Source organism: Myxocyprinus asiaticus, chromosome 32, assembly GCF_019703515.2.
Source record: "Myxocyprinus asiaticus isolate MX2 ecotype Aquarium Trade chromosome 32, UBuf_Myxa_2, whole genome shotgun sequence".
Taxonomy (NCBI): domain Eukaryota; kingdom Metazoa; phylum Chordata; class Actinopteri; order Cypriniformes; family Catostomidae; genus Myxocyprinus; species Myxocyprinus asiaticus.
In genome coordinates this window covers 21,795,079-21,816,710 of record NC_059375.1, presented here as the reverse complement: position 1 = coordinate 21,816,710, position 21,632 = coordinate 21,795,079, and the positions used below count along the sequence as shown (strand labels likewise).

The 21,632-nt window shown below is 39.6% G+C and overlaps 1 protein-coding gene across 3 annotated transcripts; it reads right to left on the bottom strand.

Moving 5' to 3' along the window:
* Window positions 1-9: 9 nt before the first annotated feature.
* LOC127423675 (syntaxin-4-like) lies at window positions 10-21,580 on the bottom strand. 3 transcript variants are annotated; one of them, XM_051668192.1, is made up of 12 exons: window positions 21,533-21,580; window positions 21,258-21,361; window positions 18,806-18,913; window positions 6,673-6,772; window positions 6,344-6,418; window positions 6,113-6,183; window positions 5,897-6,005; window positions 5,684-5,757; window positions 4,585-4,722; window positions 1,445-1,555; window positions 1,270-1,348; window positions 10-998 (listed from the first exon to the last, which is right to left on the bottom strand). In XM_051668192.1, the coding sequence occupies exons 2-11, from the start codon at window positions 21,285-21,287 to the stop codon at window positions 1,271-1,273; spliced, it is 894 nt and encodes a 297-aa protein (XP_051524152.1). In that variant the 5' UTR covers window positions 21,288-21,361; window positions 21,533-21,580; the 3' UTR covers window positions 10-998; window position 1,270. The 3 variants fall into 3 exon arrangements, with proteins under 3 accessions (XP_051524152.1, XP_051524153.1, XP_051524151.1); XM_051668193.1 differs by having other exon boundaries at window positions 21,258-21,354; window positions 21,533-21,579; XM_051668191.1 differs by having other exon boundaries at window positions 21,258-21,560.
* Between the last annotated feature and the right edge of the window lie 52 nt (window positions 21,581-21,632).

The following is a 21,632-nucleotide window of genomic DNA, read 5'->3' as shown; positions in this document are numbered from 1 at the left end:
AAAACAATCTTGTAAATAATATGTACTTTATTTAAAAATGATAACTTTACATTAGAATGCATGAAACATGAGGCAGTAAGTCCATACACTACCTAATGAAATCAGGACCACAGCACTTTTGGTGATCTTGCCATTCACTCTCTCACACAGTGGGCACTCCCTAATTTATTTCCTTAATTAATAAGGCACCGTGGCTGAGGCACTAGACAAGTAACCGTACATATTAGTAATTTCTTAAAAAGTGCACATCTTAACTGGGACAGAGCACAAATGAGTAAAAATATACATACATACATACATATACATACATACATACATATACATATATATGCAACATGTTACTCAGTGACCAGTAGCCAATGTATTTTGAAAGACAGATACTAAAATGCAAAAGCAGAGTATAAAATGAGGGGTTTTCCCCATATGTACAGGTGGCCTGATGCTAGTCTAATCGAATTTCAAGTTTGAAATGACATCTGTCACAAACTAACAAATCAGAACAGATAACACATACAAAAAAAAAAAAAAAAAAAATCTAAACACATTAGGACATAGACAAGCAGCCCATCATTTAGTTTTTTGAGCATGTTGCCAAATTGAACTAAGTGTTATATATTAGGAATCTCATTTGACTTTTTCACTGCATTCTGACCACATTTTAGTGTTGGTTTTCGCAAGCGATGTCCATCATATTGGAAATCCAGTCTGTACAGTATTCAGTTAATTCAAATAAAGTTAAAACTATCATGTAATCTGTCCAAAATATCCAGGTGAAGCAGATGAAATTTTTTCGGGAATTCTAAATCATGTTCTTTTTGGACAAAGCAGCTAAAACAAGATCAACGCTTTAAAATTCAAGCACCTGTAGCCACCAAAAGAGTTGAAATCCCAACAATGGTCATGTGTTTACATAGCCATGTTGGTTTGAAAAAGGTTTGGATCTTCAGGAAGACAGAACTAAATGCTTGGTGGGCTGAAAAGACTAATAGATGAACACACTGTAAAAAAAAAACAAAGAAACAAGTATGAAAATATGTAAATTTTCTTAAATTATTTGAATCCAGAACTAATAGCTAAAATATACTGTAGATAACAACTATAACTCAAAATGTGGCCTGAATTTTCTTTTCAAATATGTTCAGGTGTCTTATCAGGTGTGGAATAGCACAGATTATGTTAATCAGATCTTTCTTCTAATGGTACTTTAATACATTTCAATAATGCCAAACAGTACAGATATTCAAATTTAATATATCGTGTGGGACTCACCTCAACCGAAGGTGGTAGCCAAAATAATGGCTATGATAACTAGTAAAATAGCAAGGCATACTGCAATCCATAACTTTTTCTGAGGAAAGGAAAATGTGATGTGGTCACTTGCACTGTAGGTGGTCAGTGATTTAATGTACACAGATATGACACTCACACATTATCATTGACTCACCTTGCACACTTTTTTTGAAGATTCTACAGCAGCAGCTGTTTCTACAACAGCCTTTTCTACATAGTTCTGGGAACTCTTAATGTTCTCCTCAATCCGGTCCACCATCTCACCCTAAAAACCCAAGACATTGCATTGAATAAAATGTTAATTTTTGCTTAAAACCCTGAAGTTAAATATGGAAAAACCCACTGCAGGGACTAAAGCCTGTTTTAGGTACTGTTCCCCGGGACTAGTACTTTTCGGCGTGTTTGCGCCTGAGGAACTATTGTTCCTCGTAGCGGATTTAAGGGATATTTTTAGCTCCTACTCCAGGGTAGGTACTTTTGGGGGCGTAGAGGGATTGTGGGAGGTGCTGCAACCTGTGATTGGTCCAAAACCTATGATGCACAAAGCAAATTGAGAAACACAAGGAGTCGGCAGCCGCCATTTGTAAACAAACTTGTAGTTGCTAGCCTGCTACTCATAGCATTGCCCTAATTTTACAATTCCCTTAACAGAAACACCATAAAACCAACAAAGTATCCCAATAAAATCACTGTTTCACGTGTGTGTGTGTGTGTGTGTGTGTGTGTGTGTGTGTGTGTGTGTGTGTGTGTGTGTTCGAGGGGTGAGAGCTGCTGCATGACTTCTTCAGGAGACACGCTTTGAGAGTTCAAAGCATCTGTACTCTTTGTACTGTGTGACTACAGAAAATAAAGTGATTGCTGGATAACTACATAACATTTTTCCTGGGATAATGGATATAAATAATCAGATGTTTATCGAGAGTGGGTAATTGAACCATTATACACTAAACCGTCAAGAAATGTAGTTTACATGAAAGTATTGCGTGCCTGTTACTGCGTGGTTAACTTGCATCAAGACGTCTCAAGTCAATGAGTATTTCAGTACAGTAATTTATGTTGAGTCATAAAAGCCTGTATTGTAAAAGTTTGTGTTGATAAATAGGTTTATAGTGCATTTTCAACATGTCAGCTGAGTTCCACGTGTGCTGCATGGTTAAAGACAGTGTTCAAATTGAGTTAGAGCACTTGGGGTGTCCCCTTACACCAACTAAAGGAATTTTACAGGGCATGTTTAGAATTTTCTGACATAAAAAATCTAATTTGGATTATTTATGAAAACAGGGACACATAATTGTCAGTCACATTGTGTCACCGCAAGCATTTGAAAAAAAAATCTAATTTTATGTTTCTAGTATTCTAGTTTTGAAGAAACACCAAGGTTGCAAATAGGGGTGTAACGGTATGACATTTTCACGGTATGATAATCATCACAAAAAATACCACGGTATTGAGGTGCATTGACAATATTTTTTCAGTTTAATATTTGGTTACGAAATCTGTCTAAATAAACACAGAGAAATATTTCAGTTATATCCAATTCTTGAACTTTATTTTGGATGTCTTAAACTTTAATCCTTTTACTCTTGATCTTGAACATCAGGACATTCTCTTAATCTGACATGGTAAAACAAATAAAAGAAAACAAAATCACATGTAAAACAATAATAACAAAATAATTTGCAACATGTACAGTAGTCAGATGAATAAAACTAAAAAAAAAATATTTTGTTAGTTATTTTATGATACATGAAATTTAACTGTAAAAATGTGTAATTATTATGGCTTAGGTTAACACTTCAGATATGCATTTGTATGCATTCAGTAATTTGTTGCATTTGTGATTGTTTAATTCTAAACAATACCTACTTAAAAAATGATTTAATTGCAGTTTATTGTCATTTTGTCCAATACTATCTATTTTCTGCAACAGTTTCACTGTCAATTTCCTGCATGCATACTGTCAATGTCAATTTCCTGCTCACCAAAAGCCATGCACTTTGTAAACCCTATTTAGCACTATGTTTTACAAATAAAAATATTAGTAGTAGTATCAAACACATTGTTGGCCTACTGTTGCTCTGCACTTCGTAATGTAGAAGGAGCGATTAAATACATTTGCTGCATTTGTGAATGTGACAAACATAACTTTAGCCTACCTAGTCATTACAAATCATGTAAAACTACATTGAATCTGGTGTTTTTATGAAAAAGGGGCTATAATTTATTATCCTGTATACTGTATTTCCACTTACATTCATCTCCGCAAATGCCCACGGATGGTGCTCACGGAGAAGGTGCAAGTGTTTCCCGCTTGAGCCGATACTTTATTGCGACAAACAGACTGGGTAACCATCAGTATTGATGGCACCTCGTGGGTCTTTAACATGAAGTAATCCCAGACAGCGGACTTCAACCGATTTGTCGCTGGAAATAAAGGTTCAGGCTCGGACATGTCTGTGTGATACGCTCGTGCTGCACTTCACTCATGCCGCACTTTTATGTGCTCGTGCTGCACTGCGCTTACGACACCTGCATGTCACCTATAAAACTGAGTGACAGTCACATGTAAAATGAGGAAGGCGCAATTTAAAGATTTATTTTATCTCACCCAGTTTATATGATGCTGTGTAAATGTCTCTTAATTAATCTGAAAAAAAAAAAAATCTCGTTATATTTATGCGATACAATACAATACGTATGATAACTGTTCGTTTTAAAACCAAGGTTTATTGTGAAACCTTGAAACTGTTACATCCCTTATTGCAACCCCAAGTTACATTTTTTGGGCCTTATGGGGGGGTCCCTTAACTATTATGGGGGTCCCGGAACCCCCAAACCCACCCTCAATTTGAACACAGGTTAAAGACCACCTCATCTCATCTCTCATTCCGGCTGCTGCACGGAGCACCGTACACACCGCTCACATGCCAAACTGTAACCTGAAGACACTGGCTGCATCCAAAAACTGGAAAATGCTGCCTTCTGAGGCTGTATAAGGGGGTAGGATGAAACAAGATGCTTTTTAAACTGTTAAGAGTGCCTTCTATGCTGCATTTATGTGATTTTTGGAGCTTGAACGTTCTGGTCATCGTTAGCTTGCATTGCGTGGACCTTCAGAGCAGAGATATTCTTCTAAAAATCTTTGTGTTCTGCATAAGTATGAAAGTCATACACATCTGGGATGGCATGTGGGTGAGTAAATGATGAGAGAATTTTCATTTTTGGGTGAACTATCCCTTTAAATGACTGGAGATTTGGTGAATGACTTACTAAATATCCTCTCTGTTTACTTACCTGTGCTTCTACTTCCATTGCAAGGTACTGAAACATTTCATGCAGCTCTTTGATGCTTCTCTCCAGTTTGATGATCTCGTCATGTCGTGACTCAATCTCATTCAGAGCCTGCCTGGTTGCTTGAGTATCATTCAAAATCTGCATGAATGTTACAGTTGAGAAAACTGATATGAGACGTGTGGCTGACCAATTATGAACATTGTTTTTGTGATGAAACATGATAAGACATGGTGGTGAAATGGTAATGATACTTTATTTGCTACCGTCATAATTCTCAAGCAAGGGAGAGGAGGGGTTCTATTTAAAAAAAAATTTAAAAAATGAATGATGTGATCTAAATATGTAAGTCTGGAATAATGACTAATCAAAAAGGTAAGAGGAAATCTATGAAGGAGGTACTGAAAATGAGAGCAATTAACTTCTAACAATGGTTTTAATGATGTTCACAACAGATTTCCTTCTACTGTAATTATAAAATTAAAAGCACTAAAACCCATAGGAAACAATGTGCTTATAACCAACTGTTACCTTTAATGTTCCCCCCAGAATTTGTATTTCAAATTTTTGGTATTATATGTCATTTTTACAGCAACAAAATAATTACTTTCTAACAAAGAAATAAAAGGGTCATGGAACAGGGCATCCTGTTAACAAACAGCATCTGAGAGCTCTACTAAATGAAAGCAGACAATAGCAGAGGTCAAAATGAAGTGCCCTGAATGAATCTGAATTCCAACTGAAATGTTCCTACTCCATATTTGTGATCTTATCCCTAAGCAACCAGTGCCCAATAGATTAATCAACTTAATCAAAATCCAGGAATAATTTAAGATGGATCTGTTCCTTACCGAGGCTCTTACCAACCAAAATTACATGCATTCCAAAGAAAGCAAAAGAAAAGACTTGAAATGTGACACTTAAGTAATTCAGAAGACTATAGTAATATTACTCTGTTGATGACTGTTTTCTTCAGATGGCTGTAGAAAAAGCAGCAATGAATACAACTATAGACAAAATGTTTGAATATCTACATTTAAAACAGAGAGCTTTAAATAATCTTATAAAAAGGCATTCACACTACACAAAGCAACTCACTTACATTTTGTGTGAAAACATCTGTTTGCCCACTCTCAAGCATCGATTCCAGCTTCTCGTCTGTCACATTGTTACCGGCTGTAATGAAAACCAGACTGACATTAGTTTCATGCACATATTTGCATGAGCTCATTGCAGGAATAACACAAATGAAAGCTCTTCACATCACTGTAAAACTATTTAAAAAAAAATCATTTCTATTACAAAAAGCACATACTGATTTTGAGTTGTCTTTGTATCCTCTCCACATTTCTGTCTCTGTATTGGGCTTGAATTTTGTTACAGTGACCCATCAACTCAAAAAAGTCTCGAGACAAAACACCATGCTTTCAAAAGACATTAAGAGAATTGAAAGAGACGATTATTTTCTGGCCAAAACAAAACCGTGTTGCTTTCATAATGTGAATTATATACATTAAAAAAAGAGACTTACCTGGGCTCTCTGCATTCTTATGTTTATTGGAATATATGTTTCATCATCTTCAGCTTTCTTAACTTCAATGCCTGCAACGTAAATGTATTGTTTGATTTTTTGAAATTCTAGCAGAAACACTTCAATAGCAACACTGGTTTATTTATTTATAAAGTCATATTTCTTTTAAAATATGTTCAGGTGTCTTATCAGGTGTGGAATAGCACAGATTATGTGAGAGAAAAGTCTCACTTTTTAACTTCCTTTGGATCTGGTAGGCCATGCCTTTGATGTCTTCCCTAAGGGACTGAAGTTCCTTTTTCATGCCTATAGTAAAGGAGGATACATACATTTATTATTAAAAGGGTTATAAATAACATGTCAACACACAATATATAAGAGTAGTATTTTGTCCTAAAAAAAGTGTGGGGGGGGGGGGGGTCAATGCTAATTATTAAGACTCATAAAGTCACACACTGTATTGGATTATTTAAAAGTTTATTACTTTGAAAAAGCACCATGGAGATAATTTCTATTCTATGGAAATACGTTTGACAAAAATACATAGCAGAGATACTCACTGTCCTCTGGGAGTGCGACTCCTAACACTGTTTTCTGCTTGTTCTCCAATTCAGACACCTTCTTCTTAAGAGTTTGAAGACCCTCTCGAATTTCCTGAACCTATGTAGAGAAAAAGATTATATTATTGTGACAACTTAAGAGTTTCAGTCTAAAAACTATGAAGGCCCAAACTACTGACACTGTGAATTACATTAATCTAAATTTTATGTGTGATGAACAATGTATGTTAGATATATAACTTTCATCAAGCCTCACACATAACAATCTTGGTAGCGAACTTAGTTCTGCAGAAAATAAACTAATGATAAATAAACTTCTTTACAGTTTCCCATTAAATCTAACACATGCACATATTCTTCATGCCTAGAAACTAAAAGTTGAACTGGTATAAGGAAATAGTGAAAAGGTTTTCTTAACCCTCCTATTGTCGTAGGGTCATTTTTGACCCGGGAGAGGTAAAGAATACAGTTGTGCTCAAATGTTTGCATACCCTTGGAGAATTGGTAATATATGTACCATTTTTAAAGAAAACATGAGTGAGCAGGCAAAACACATTTCTTTTATTTCTTATGGGATTCATATTCAACTGTAGGTTATAACAGAATGGCACAATCATAAAACAAAACATGGCAACAAAGAAAAAAATTAAATGACCCCTGTTCAAAAGTCTGCATAACCTTAGTTCTTAATACTGTGCATTGCCCCCTTTAGCATCAATGACAGCATGCAGTCTTTTGTAATAGTTGTCTATGAGGCCCCAAATTCTTGCAGGTGGTATAGCTGCCCATTCGTCTTGGCAAAATGCTTCCAGGTCATGCAAAGTCTTTGGTCATCTTGCATGAACCGCACATTTGAGATCTCCCCAGAGTGGCTCGATGATATTAAGGTCAGGAGACTGTGATGGCCATTCAAGAACCTTCACCTTTTTCTGCTGTAACCACTGGAGGGTCAACTTGGCCTTGTGCTTAGGGTCATTGTCGTGCTGGAAAGTCCAAGAGCGTCCCATGCGCAGCTTTCGTGCAAAAGAATGCAAATTGTCTACCAGTATTTTCTGACAACATGCTGCATTCATCTTGCAATAAATTTTCAAAAGATTCCCCGTGCCTTTAGAGCTCACACACCCCCAAAACATCAGTGAGCCACCACCATGCTTCACAGTGGGGATGGTATTCTTTTCACTATAGGCCTTGTTGACCCCTCTCCAAACATAGCGCTTATGGTTGTGACCATAAAGCTCTATTTTGGTGTCGTCACTCCAAATTACAGTGTGCCAGAAGCTGTGAGGCGTGTCAAGGTGTTGTCTGGCATATTGTAACCGGGCTTTTTTGTGGCACTGGCGCAGTAAAGGCTTCTTTCTGGCAACTCGACCATGCAGCTCATTTTTGTTCAAGTATCGTCGTATTGTGCTCCTTGAAACAACCACACCATCTTTTTCCAGAGCAGCCTGTATTTCTCCTGAGGTTACCTGTGGGTTTTTCTTTGTATCCCGAACAATTCTTCAGGCAGTTGTGGCTGAAATCTTTCTTGGTCTACCTGACCTTGGCTTGATATCAAGAGATCCCTGAATATTCCACTTCTTAATAAGTGATTGAACAGTACTGACTGGCATTTTCAAGGCTTTGGATATCTTTTTATATCCTTTTCCATTTTTATAAAGTTCCATTACCTTGTTACGCAGGTCTTTTGACAGTTCTTTTCTGCTCCCCATGGCTCAGTATCTATCCTGCTCAGTGCATCCATGTGAGAGCTAACAAACTCACTGACTATTTATACACAGACACTAACTGCAATTTAAAAAGCCACAGGTGTGGGAAATTAACCTTTAATTGCCATTTAAACCTGTGTGTGTCACAGTGTGTCTGTAACAAGGCCAAACATTCAAGGGTATGTAAACTTTTGATCAGGGCCATTCGGGTGATGTCTGTTATCATTATGATTTAAAAAGGAGCCAAACAACTATGTGATAATATGATCACTATCCTTAAATAAAAGACAGTTCTTTTGCATGATCAGTCATATTTTCAAAATCAATTCCAAAATTTCACAATTTCTGCCAGGGTATGAGCACAACTGTAGGTTATAAATATCGCATAGTTTTTGGTACTGGAATCAAATGTTGTGACTTTGTCAAGACCATCAAAACAAACAAAATAATAATAAAAATATATATATATAATTGTTTAAGAGAAATAACCATTCAAAACAAATGGTTCCTTCCATTGTTTTACAGGGTACATTTTGACCCATATGGGAAGAACCAGTTGTGACCTTTCACCTTCAGACTTTCTGGATGATTTACAGCTTTAAATAGTTTTTTGTACATCTATGAATCAAATTTGACCAAACAATATTTCAAATTTGCCCACAAATCTTAACCACAAATTGCATAATTACCTCCTTAAATGGGATTACCACACAAAAACACAAGAGAGTTTTTATTTTATATATAGTTTTGAGCAGGTAATATTTTTGTAAATAAGTTTTCTTACATGATTTTAGATTATCTAAACCCCTATAACACTGCAACAAATTGTTTGACAATTAGTGGGAAGTAGTTTTGTCATGGTACCAAAATTTCAGTAGTCGGTACCGATACCAGTGAAATTTCACGGTTCTCGATACCAATTTCGATACCACAGCAAAAATATGTTATGTGCTACTGAACACACCAGTTTAGTTATTTTTAATTATTAAATAATTATTTTAACAATTATTATTTTCCAGAACTCCATGTTTTAAAGTTTAATTTAATTTCATCATCAAAATTGTGTCTAATCAATTAATTTGTAAAACTTTTAACAAGTGAAAATGGAACTTTTCAACATGTCATTGCATTTTTTTTTCAAACATTTATTCAACAGCAGTCTTGCTTGTGATATATTGCTTAATTCTTCTTATTATTATTACAGTGTATATTACAGTTTACTATACAGTTGATATATATATCACAATTTCTTCAATTTCAGGCATCAAACTTTTATTTTGAATTGTGCTTTTATTATGGCGAGTGTTTTTTGCCGGAAGCTTCACTTTTCCAAAACAGTTCGTAAAACACGGCCCAGTGTATTCATTGAAGACTTAAGTCATGTCTGAAATCTCATCTCTTTACAATGGCCTTTGAGTCTGACAAATGAAATGTAGGACACGGTTTTGGAGTGTTTGGATTTTAGATTACTGGTGATTATGTATGTGGTAATTTTGAAATGTTATGTTTTAAATGTTATTACTTTGAAGCATTTTGGTCAACTCTGCTGTTTTAAATGCTATATAAATAAAGTTTGAGTTGAGATTAAAGCACAAATGCTGTGATTTAATTATATAAATATGTACTTTACATGTGCTGCATGATTCACAGTATGAGTGCTCTGCTCTGTCATCTGGTACAACGCAAATTATTCTCAATTCTGTTGCGTTTCCAGTGTTTGAGCAGTCGGATTTATACAAAGTATAAGATCGCAGCCGTCATCGGTTTACTAAATCACACTAGGACATGTCACGATTTTAATTTGATAAGTTTTCCATTTCAGTGTAAAAGGACTAACAGAGCACGCGTTCAAAGTAAGTATGCGAGCATGTCACGGTTCAGGTGAGTTCGTCGGTCTGTTCTGTTGTTTTGTTATTTCTTTCTCTCATGTATCTCTGGCGCTGTCAGCATGCATGATCAGTGTTTCCATGGGCTCTAGAGATGATGGCCTCGCAGCTCGCTGAGCTCACCTCTATCGTTCAACAACTCCGCCAGCCTCCCGATTCCGGTTCCACCCAGGAAGCGCCCTCACCGGCTTTGGCGGTTCCCCACGTTTCTGAACGCTCAGAGGCACGCATCAACCCTCCAGCCCTGATCTCATGTGAGGCAAGGTCCTACAGCACTTTCACAATGTTCCTTGTTCTTCATGTTGCAGCCCTCTGCTTTCCCGTTGGAGACAATGAAGGTAGTATGCATTATCACGCTCCTCACTGGAAGGGCTGGTGAATGGGGAACTGCCATGTGGGACAACAGACATCCCTGTTGCTCTTCATTTCAAGCATTCACCACGAAGCTCCGCCGGGTGTTCGATCACTCGGCTCAAGGTCGTGAGGCGGCGAGGGTTTAATCCAGAATGTCTCAGGGAAATCGGCGGGTCGTGGACTATGCCATTGAGTTCCGTAGCATTGCTGCATCTTGTGAGTGTAATAATCACGCCAAGTGGGATCGGTTCCTGCATGGGCTTTCCGACGACATCCAGGATGAAGTCTATCCCTTGGACCTGCCTTCCTGCTTTGACGACTTGGTGGATCTGGCCATCCGAGTGGACAAACATCTGGCCCTACGCCGCCTCCGCTCTCCACCTACCCGGGTGGCTGACCACCATACCCAGTCCACAGTTTCGGCCAGGTCACCGGAATCATGGTCCGAAGCAGAGCCCATGCGGGTCAGTAGGGCTCAGATTTCTCATAAGGAGAAGCAGCGATGCCTTATTCAAGGACTCTGTTTTCACTGTGCCCGTCCTGGTCATTTCTCAGTTTCTTGTCCAATAAAAGACACTGCTCGTCAGTAGGCAGGAGATTACTGGCGAACACAACACCCCATGACAAATCCCCTGGATTGCGCACACTTCTCCCGGCCCGGCTGCAGTACGGATCAACCAGTCACACTGTCTCCGCATTGGTGGATTCCGGAGCCGAAGAGGCTTCCAAGTGGTGAGTTCTGATGTTCCAGTTGGACGAACCTGTCACAGCCCACACCCTCAGCAGCACGCCCTTGAACGTCATCACCCATTCCACCAAGCCAGTCACCTTCGTCTCTGGAAATAATACTGAGCAGTTTTCCTTTTACCTGATCCAATATCTATCAGCATCGATAGTATTGGGGCATTTTTGGTTGGTAACGCACAACCCACACATAGACTGGTCAACCAATACTGTTCTTGCTTGGAGTTTTTACTGTGTGTAACTCTGTGAAGCTGTCTCCCCTGTCCAGTCTTGTGTTTCATTGCAGGATGAGCCGGCCGATTTATCCGGAGTACCACTGGCATACCATGACTTGAGGGTGGTGTTCAGCCGGTCCCACTCCACGACCCTTCCTCCTCATCGTCCGTACGACTGTGCCACTGAACTGCTCCCTGGCACTTCTCCTCCTCACGAACTGCTGTATTCGCTCTCGGCTCCTGAGAGGGAGGCCATGAACAAGTATATCAATGATTCTCTGGCAGCCGGTCTCACCCACCCTTCCTCTTTTCGCCAGCAGGGGCAGGGTTCTTCTTCGTGGAGAAGGAAGGCTCACTTCGACCTTGAAGGAAGGCTCACTTAGACCTTGCATAGATTATCGGGGGCTGAATGACATCACAGTGAAGAATCATTATCCTTTTCCATTGATGTCCTCAGCCTTCAAACTCTTGCAGGGAGCCTCCGTCTTTACAAAGTTGGAATTACACAATGCTTATCATCTTGTCCTGATTAGGGTGGGGGATGAGTGGAAGATGGCTTTTAACAACCATAGGGGGCACTTCGAATATTTGGTTATGCTTTTCGGATTGGTCAACACTTCAGCTGTCTTCCAAGGCTTGGAAATGACGTGCTTAGAGACATGGTTGACCGTTTTGTGTTTGTCTATTTAGATGATATTCTGATCTTCTCCCAGAATATCCAGGACCATGTTCAGCACATCTGGTAGGCGCTCAGCGTCTGCTAGAAAATCAGCTGTTCGTCAAGGTGGAGAAGTGCATTTTTCATGCGCAGTCGTTTCCGTTCCTGGGGTTCATCATTTCGTCCGAGGGAGTGCGCATGGACCCAGCCAAGGTCAGAGCCATCTCCGATTGGCCAACCTCAGATTCTCACAAGGCTTTGCAGAGGTTTCTGGGGTTCGCTCATTTCTATCGTAGGTTTATTTGTAATTACAGCCTACTCGTTGCGCTTATGACAGATCTCACCTCCACCCGCACTGACTTTTGTTGGTCCTGCGGGCCGGGGCCACGTTTTCTAAATTAAAGAAGTGATTTTCTACCATGCCAATTTTGATAAATTCCGACCCTGCATGTCAGTTTGTGGTGGAGGTGGATGCATCAGAGGTTGGTGTCGGAGCGGTCCTGTCGCAGCACTCTTCCTCGGATGGAAAGATGCATCCATGTGCTTTTTTCGCACCGCTTAACACCAGCTGAACGGAACTACAATGTCGTAACAGAGAATTGCTGGCTGTCCGGCTGGCTTTGGGTGAGTGGCATCACTGGTTAAAGGGTTCGGGGTTACCTTTCATGGTCTAGACTGATCATAAGAATCTAGAGTACATTCATAGAGCTAAACGTCTTAACTTTAGACAGGCTCGCTGGAGACTATTTTTCACCCATTTCAACTTCGTCCTTTCGTATTGCCTGGGCTCTAAGAACATCAAGCCCGATTCATTGTCTCGATGTTTCGAAATTGAGACCTCTACCATCCCACCGGATGCCATTCTACCCGCCACTCGGGTGGTGGGCATGGTATCCTGGGATGTGGAGGCCAAAATCCGTAATGCGCTACAAAACACTGCGTCTCCCACTATGTGTCCAGTGAATCGGTTGTTTGTTCCGCAATCAGTTCGGACGCACATCCTACAGTGGGGCAACTTATCCAATGTCGATTGTCATCCAGGGGTGGCTTGCACCCAGACACTCATTAGACAGCAATTCTGGTGGCCATCACTAGTGCAGGACGTACGCTGATTCATAGCTGCTTGTCCCGTTTGTAATAAGACTAATAAGACCTCCAGTAACCCCCCGGCCGGGCTCCTCCAACCGTTGTCAGTCCCTGATGTGGTTTCTGACAGAGGCCTCACGTTTTTGGGCAGAATTCTGCCGACAGCTGGGGGCTACTGTGAGTTTGTCCTATGGGTTCCACCCCCAGACAAATGGCCAAGCGAATCAGGAACATGAGAAAACCCTGCGTCGTCTGGCCTCCTGTAACCCTTCTTCTTGGAGCAATCATTTAGTCTGGGTCGAGTATGCCCACATCTCCTTGCAGTCGTCGTCTACAAGGTTATCACCCTTCCGGTATTGCCAGTTACCAGCCCCCTCTGTTCCCCACTCAAGAGCCCGATGTTCAGGACCCATCCGTTCTCACCTTTATGCAAAGGTGCCGGCACACCTGGAAAGCCGCCAGAGACGCCCTCATACGGACTGGTGTTCGTGTTAAGAGGTCTGTGTCTGGCACCGTTCTAAGCCCCCAGCTTACATGTGTGGTCAAAAGGTCCGGTTGTCCTCTAAGGACATTTATTTTACTCACGTAAGATGGGCCCCAAAATTTACCTCAAATGCATCCATCCCGTTTTTCATGTTTCCAAGATCAAAACGATCTTACGTTCCAATCTGCATCCCACCACACCCATCTCGCAGCCTCCACATCTAGTTGAGGACTGTCCGGTGTTTACGGTCAAGAGGTTGATTGACATCAAGTGGGGGGCAAGGTCATTCTTCTGCTGGGGATGCCAGGAGGCTAGCAGCACCTGTCTCTCCACTAATTCACTGCCCATTTAAGCTCTTCATTGTGTCATGTTCTTTGCTAGATTGTGTTGAAGTAACTCTCCTCGCTCTCTCTACCTAGTTGGTCCTGTCTCATGTATCTGTTTTGGTTGCTCGTCTCTGCCTGCATGTCGGGAGTGTGGCTGCATTCCAGTTTGCTGTACACCTGTTCTCTTCATCCACATCTCTTCAATGAAGGATTTCTCATGAATCTGCTCCTGACTAACACAACGCATACACTCGCCTATGTACACACTCTTCACGAAGGATTCCTTATGGATCTGTCAGCGCAAACTCATCGACAACACACCCATCACCTTCTACTGCATTCGTTGCTTGGTACTACCAGTATTGTAGAAACACTAGTATAGTGTTTTTTTTTATTTTAGTATCGACTTGGTACCAAAGTACCAGTACTTTTGACAACACTAGTGGAAAGGAATGGATTTGTTGCAATGGATGTGCAAAGTGGGCCAGTTTTGAGCACTGGAAAAGGCAATAGAGTTTAATTTGTGAAATGTAGGCATGTACTAAAATTGTAACTCTAAAATGTACAATGTTGATTTTCTACAAGCAGAATAAATCAGAAATTGTCATTATATAGATATTATAAAACACCAAAAGTCATCAAAATAATCGTAAATTGAGACATCCTTGGCACATTTTTTGCCAAGTTTTGACTTTTTTCTTTTATATTTTTAAAAAAATCTATAAGGGGTCATGAAACGCCATTTTATTAATTATTTTATTTTCTGCGCTGAGGTCCACTGATTGTTAGTAGTTTTTTTTTTTTTTTTTGACACCAAAACAGTCATAATTTAGTAATATATGACAATTTTCCACCTTGTCTCTGGCCCTCTGTCTGAAACACTCAATTTTGGCCCAAGCACCTCCTTAAAACTTCAACGTAAATGCCCGCTGTTATAACATTGTGCAGCCCTTGGAATGCAACCATATTTTAAAATCAATCAGAAGTGAATGAACAAGCTCCACAACATAATATAAAACTACATTTCAGGGTTTACACAACGCACATCCAACACATTGCATCTGAATATATTAAACTGTTCACTTACTGTAAGTTCAGCAGCGTTATAAACTATCAAACAGTCATGATATTTGAAACATTCATGAATAAAACTGTTTACTCATGGTTTTGCGATCAGGTCCAATAGTGTTAACTGCCCCATCCTTCAATAACAGTTCCTTTGCAAAGCTTGAATCATATGATTTATTCACAAGCAATCCACGCTGATATGAGCTGAAAAAACGCACATACATAGTTCAAAGTACAGTTATATGACACACACACGCATTAAAACGGTCCAAGACGTCCATCTAGTGCGTGTTTACATACAACAATTAAAAATAGTGCAGATGGGCGCAAGAACGTGTCCAGGACGAGTTTGTGCTCAAAACAGCAAGAGGCAGAGCAGCTGAATAAATCTCCTGTTCTGAGTTGTAACTTGACACTGCATCTTTTAAAAGTGGCGAGATACATGACAACAGTAAAAGAGAATCTGTACAGTGCATGTTTATATACAAAAATAATTCAAAATATAGCTGCAAGCAGCGATGACAGGCCCAAGCACCATGGGTCCATTTCCACCCAGTGGCTTTCGGAAAACAAAACAATGCATGATGGACACATGCATTTGGTTGAGTAAACAAGTAAGACACCATGTCTTACCTTCTGCTCAGACATAATGGTTAACAATTATCTTTAAGATATAAAGAAGAGTTTCAGATAAAAGTAACAGGACAATTTCAAAGTCTGTTGTAGGTGCCACACTTCCTGCTGCCAGTTGGTGGCGCTATGACCGTGACCCACAATAGCCACATCCATGTGATCAGCCCCCTTTACCAAACATACAGCTCAATTTTGATCTAAATTACACAATGCATGCAGAAGATATGAGACACTTTCTTTATACCTTTTTTTGCCTCGCCACGGCAACACTGTTCAATATATAAAAAATCTGTTCGCAATTTAGCATCTTCAATGTCTTGGCATAATGTTGCCTAAACTTGATGACAGTCAAATGAATCCCCTAGGAGTATTTAAGTTCAGAGCCTGCCACTTTCAAAAAATAAAAAATGGCGACTTCCTGTAGGGCGAAGCTAATGACTGCGAGTATGAAAGTTGTTCAGTTTGACGAGAACTATATATGTACCAATTTTGGTGACTTTAGGTGAAAATGGGGGTGCTACAGAGCCCCCCTTACATGCCCATTTTCAGGGGGCGCTACAGACCACCACCCCCCCTGCAACTTTGCCCAGCCCTAATGGCCAACGACTCTGATGTGTGTGCAAAATTTCAAGAGTTTTCATGCATGTTAAGTACCCCATAAGTACAGAAAACCTTGAAAAGAAGAATATATATAGCTGCAGCGATGACGGGCCCAAGCACAACTGGTCCATTTCCACCCAGTGGCTTTCGAAAAACAATGCAAGGTGGACACATGCATTTGGCATATGACATTATTCTAAACAATTTTGAAGCAATTTGGGTAAATATAAGAGGACTATTTTAAATTCTGTTGTAAAAGTCACATTTCCTGCTGCCAGGTGGTGATGCAATGCCCGTGACCCAAAATAGATAAATCCATGTGATTAGCCCCAAGACTACACATACATCTAAATTTTGATCTAAATCACATATTGCACACAGAAAATATGAGACACATCCTGTTTCACATTTTTCGCCATTAATTTAATGCCTCGCCATGGCAACACTGTTCGATATATCAAAATCTGTTTGCAATTTAGCATCTTCAATGTCTTGGCATAATATTGTCTAAATGTGGAGACAGTCTCATGAATCACCTAGGAGGAGTATTTAAAAGTTCAGAGACTTCAATATTCAAATAATCCATAATGGCCGACTTCCTGTTGGACGGACCTAATGACTATAATTATGAAAGTTGTCCGGCTTGGGGCCTGGGTAGCTCAGTGAGTAAAGACGCTGACTACCACCCCTGGAATTTGCAAGTTCGAATCCCAGGGCATGCTGAGTGACTCCAGCCAGGTCTCTTAAGCAAACCAAATTGGCCCAGTTGCTAGGGAGGGTAGAGTCACATGGGGTAACCTCCTCATGGTCACTATAATGTGGTTCACTCATGGTGGGGCGCATGGTGAGTTGTGAGTGGATGCCGCGGTGGATGGCATGAAGCTTCCACACGTGCTATGTCTCCGCGGTAATGTGCTCAAAAAGCCACGTGATAAGACGTGAGGGTTGACGGTCTCAGATGCAGAGGCAACTGAGATTCGTTCTCCGCCACCCGGATCGAGGTGAGTCACTATGCCACCACGAGGACTTAAGAGTGTGTTGCGAATTCCAAATTGGGGAGAAAAAAAATAAAAAAAATGAAAGTTGTCCGGCATGATGAGAACTATATATGCACTAATTTTGGTGACTGTAGGTGAAAATGGGGGTGCTACAGAGGCCATCTTACACACCCATTTTAAAGGGGGCACTATAGAGCCCCCCCCCCCTCCACACACACAAGTCCATGTGTTAACTTTTGCCCAAAACTAATGGCCAACGACTCTGATGTGTTTGCTAAATTTCATGAAATTTGAAGCATGCCAAGTGCCTCAAAAACACCTAAATATAGGAAGAAAGGAATAACAATTAATGCATTGCCATGGCAACAGTATTTAAGACATAAAATATCCCTTTACAAATTTACATCAGCAGTGTCTTGACATTATTCTAAAGAATTTTGAAGCAATTCATGTAAACATATGAGGGCTATTTCAAAGTCTGTTAAAAGTGCCATTCCTGTGCCATGGCGACACCATTGAAAATATCAAAACTCCATTCGTAATTTAGCATCTACAATGTCTTGGCATGATGTTGCACAAATTTGGTGCCATTCACATGGATCCCCTATGAGGGGTATTTAAAAGTTCAGAGCCTGCAATTTTCAGAAAATCCAAAATGGCCCAGCCCTAATGGCCGACGACTCTGAAGCGTGTGCAAAATTTCAAGAGTTTTCACGCATGTTAAGTACCCCAAAAGTCCCGAAAACCTATAATATAATAATAACTATAATAATAATAATCCTTAAAAGAACAATAGGGCCTCCGCACTTTCAGTGCTTGGGCCCTAAATAGTTCAGATAGGTCCCGTTTGGTGTTCAGGAACATTTAGCTACACTAGGCCTGTCTGTCCTGCTCTCTCGAACTGAGCGCCAGTGGGCGGGCCAAGGGTGCATTGGCACATGTTGTGGGATGTGTAAATACAAATGAGCATTGTCTTGTGATGTCACCGACACAGATTTCAAAATGAGATGTTTCAGAAGGGTGGCAACTATAAATGCTGAGGAGGAAGTTTTGAGTTCTGAAATTTACAGTATGTTTTTAAAGTACAGTTACCTCTTATTTGTCTAAATATCAAGCAAAATGTGATTCTCAATTTCATGACCCCTTTACAAAATTATGTTTCCCCTATCATTATACACTTTGGGACCACAATAAAACATATTTTCATTAAGAGGGGTCTTAAGTGTCTTTGTACACTAACCAAGAATTTATGCATTTTGAATGGTTTTCAATACAGGTCGAAAATGACCCGAAGGACAAAAGGAGGGATCAGTTTCGTTAGGACAATAGCAGGGTTAAGTTGTGCTAGAATGATTGAAGATGACCCAAGACTTACCTTTTTAAAGAAGCTCTCATTTTCTTTCTCTTCTTTTGCAGAGTTCCCAGAACCAGGCTTTATCATGAGAGCTGTGGTTTCTACATCATCATCTGACACATCAGCAGGCTAGTAAAAGTACAGGAGTATAAATTAAGAAATTTAAAAATGAATTATTAATTATTAAAAACTAAAATGCATGATTACATCGTCAGACAAATGTCAGACAAAGTTTAAAGCACATAGTTTGGTGTTTTGATAAGAAACACGGCTTTTGCAAGTCTGTATAAACACTAAATAAAGTTACCTGACACCACGTACACACTGCACGCGGCAGAACTAGAGCACTCCCATTAAAATCAATTAAGCTGTTTTACACTATAGGCGCGCGATAGTTTGTCGCGGCAGTGGTAGTGTAGATGGGGTGTTAGCATCGCAAAGTTTCTCTTATTTGACTACTAAAATCAACCAACTATTGACCCAAAGACACATAACAATGTGAAACACTGTGTTTCTGGGTACTAAGTGTTATTTTCTAATTGCTTATGCCTCAAAAGTATAGAAAATGGCTATTATTCCCCACAAACTTTACTTTTGTGACCAGGACAGTGATATTTTGCAATGTACCTATTTCCAATGAGAAAACGGGCAAATCTGTGTCTTTTCGTTCAAATAAATCCAGAAAAAAACAACATATGAATCCAAATTAACATGTATATATACTAAAGTAATATTCAAAGCCGTGCTGGTCCAAAATGGTAACAAGTACCAATCTCTTCCCCTGGCTCACTCGGTGCACCTCAAAGAGGATTACAACAGCATCAAGACCTTGCTGGACGCCTTGAAGTATGATGAGTACGGCAGGGAGGTCATAGGAGACTTCGAAATGGTGGCATTCCTGATGGGTCTCCAAGGCAGTTTTACCAAGTTTCCCTGCTATCTTTGCCTTTGGGACAGCAGGGACACCAAGGCGCACTACCACAGGCGGGACTGGCCACAGCGGACAGAGTTCTCTGTGGGGAGGAACAACGTCAAGTGGGAGCCACTGGTAGACCCCAGGAAGGTGCTGATGCCACCACTGCACATCAAATTGGGCCTTATGAAACAATTTGTCAGAGCTCTAGATAAGGAGTCGGCAGCATTCAAGTACCTTCAAGACTTCTTCCCTAATATGTCTGAGGCAAAGGTGAAAGCCAGTGTCTTAGTAGGACCACAGATAAAGAAGGATTTTGGATTCAAATGTTGTTTTTTTCTGACTTTATGCAAACGAACAGACACAAATTCGCCCGTTTTCTCATTGGAAATAGGTACATTTCAAAATATCACTGTCCTGGTCACAAAAGCAAAGTTTGTGGGTAATAATAGCCATTTTCTATACTTTTGAGGCATAAGCAATTAGGAAATAGCACTTACTACCCAGGAACAAAAATTGTGTTACATAGTGTCAGTCACATAGGAGCAGACAGCGACCCAGTGAATATATAGCAAGTGTTACAAGTGCGTTACTTCGTATCAGTCCTAGGGATGGGCGGATCAATCCTAAAGTATCTGATATATTTTTGATACTGATGTTAAAACATAGATTCTAAAAAAAAATAATAATAATTAAAAAAAAAGTTAACTAGGGATATTATTATTTGGTTAGCATGAACATTAATCATAAGCTTCAAAGTGAAATAAAAAGGATTAGGCTATATTAGCAAATACTTGCTAGGATGGGAACTATTTCTTATTCCGCTCATTTTAACATGCATGCTGAAAAACACAAGCAGACAAGCAGTTGTGCCGTCACAAGGCTCGTTCAAACAAGAGGGATCAGTGTCTTGTAGAGGCAATGATAGAAAATCAGTGTAAATTCACACTAAAATAACAACATATCTAAAGGTGACATTTCTTAAAATGAGTTTGTGTGTAATTGCTGTTAATAAGTCATTAAAAATAGTTAATCATGGATTTACTAAAGTAATATTGTAGTAGTAACCATGTTTTTATATTTTGGGCTGAAACTATGGTTTAAATAAATACTACAGTTAATATTGTACTGTAGTGAAACCATGGTTAATTGTGTGGTAACTATAGTTTAACTAAATACTACAATTAAACTATAATTACTGTAGTGAAACCATGGTTAATTTGTGTAAGGGTAAAGAAAACAGAAGTCTAATAATTTTCTGTTTAGGCTCACAAATGTAAAAAAAAAAAAAAAAAGAAAAGAAAACTTGAATTACGACTGAAAATAATATTTTAAATTACCCATTTTATCCCAAGAAAATCGCAAAAAAAAAAAAAAAAGAAATGTATTAGAAGTATCGGTATTAGTATCGACGATATTGGACTTGAAATTATTGGACTTCGGATCGAAAAGAAAATAAGTTGTTGTATCGCCCGTCCCTAATCAGTACTTCATATCCGTGGGTTAGCCCATTAGCGGTTAGCCGGTTTCCTGACTGCCCTACTTTGCCCATTTACTCACTTTGCCCAGTTCTTTGGTCCGGTCCCGCATTCTCGATGTATATCTTATATCCAACTCAGACGAAAAGTTCTTGTCTCTGAAGGCTTAGTTCATCTACCTGTAAACTGAAACAATCAAACTCGAAACCGAAATGTGCCAGTTCTCATTCAAAGTCACATTTCACACCAGCTAACTTCTACAAGTAATTTTCGGAGCAGATTGTTGATGAGTGCTCTAATGGCAACGTGTAGAAAATATGGATAAACTTTAGTTACGCTAAGAGCTCAAAATCGTACAATATACTTGCATGTCAATTTGTCCCTTTCTTCTTCTATTTTAGTTTGCCGTGTATGTAAAAGCGTTCAAGGCTTTTACTGACACCTGGTGGAAAGAGAT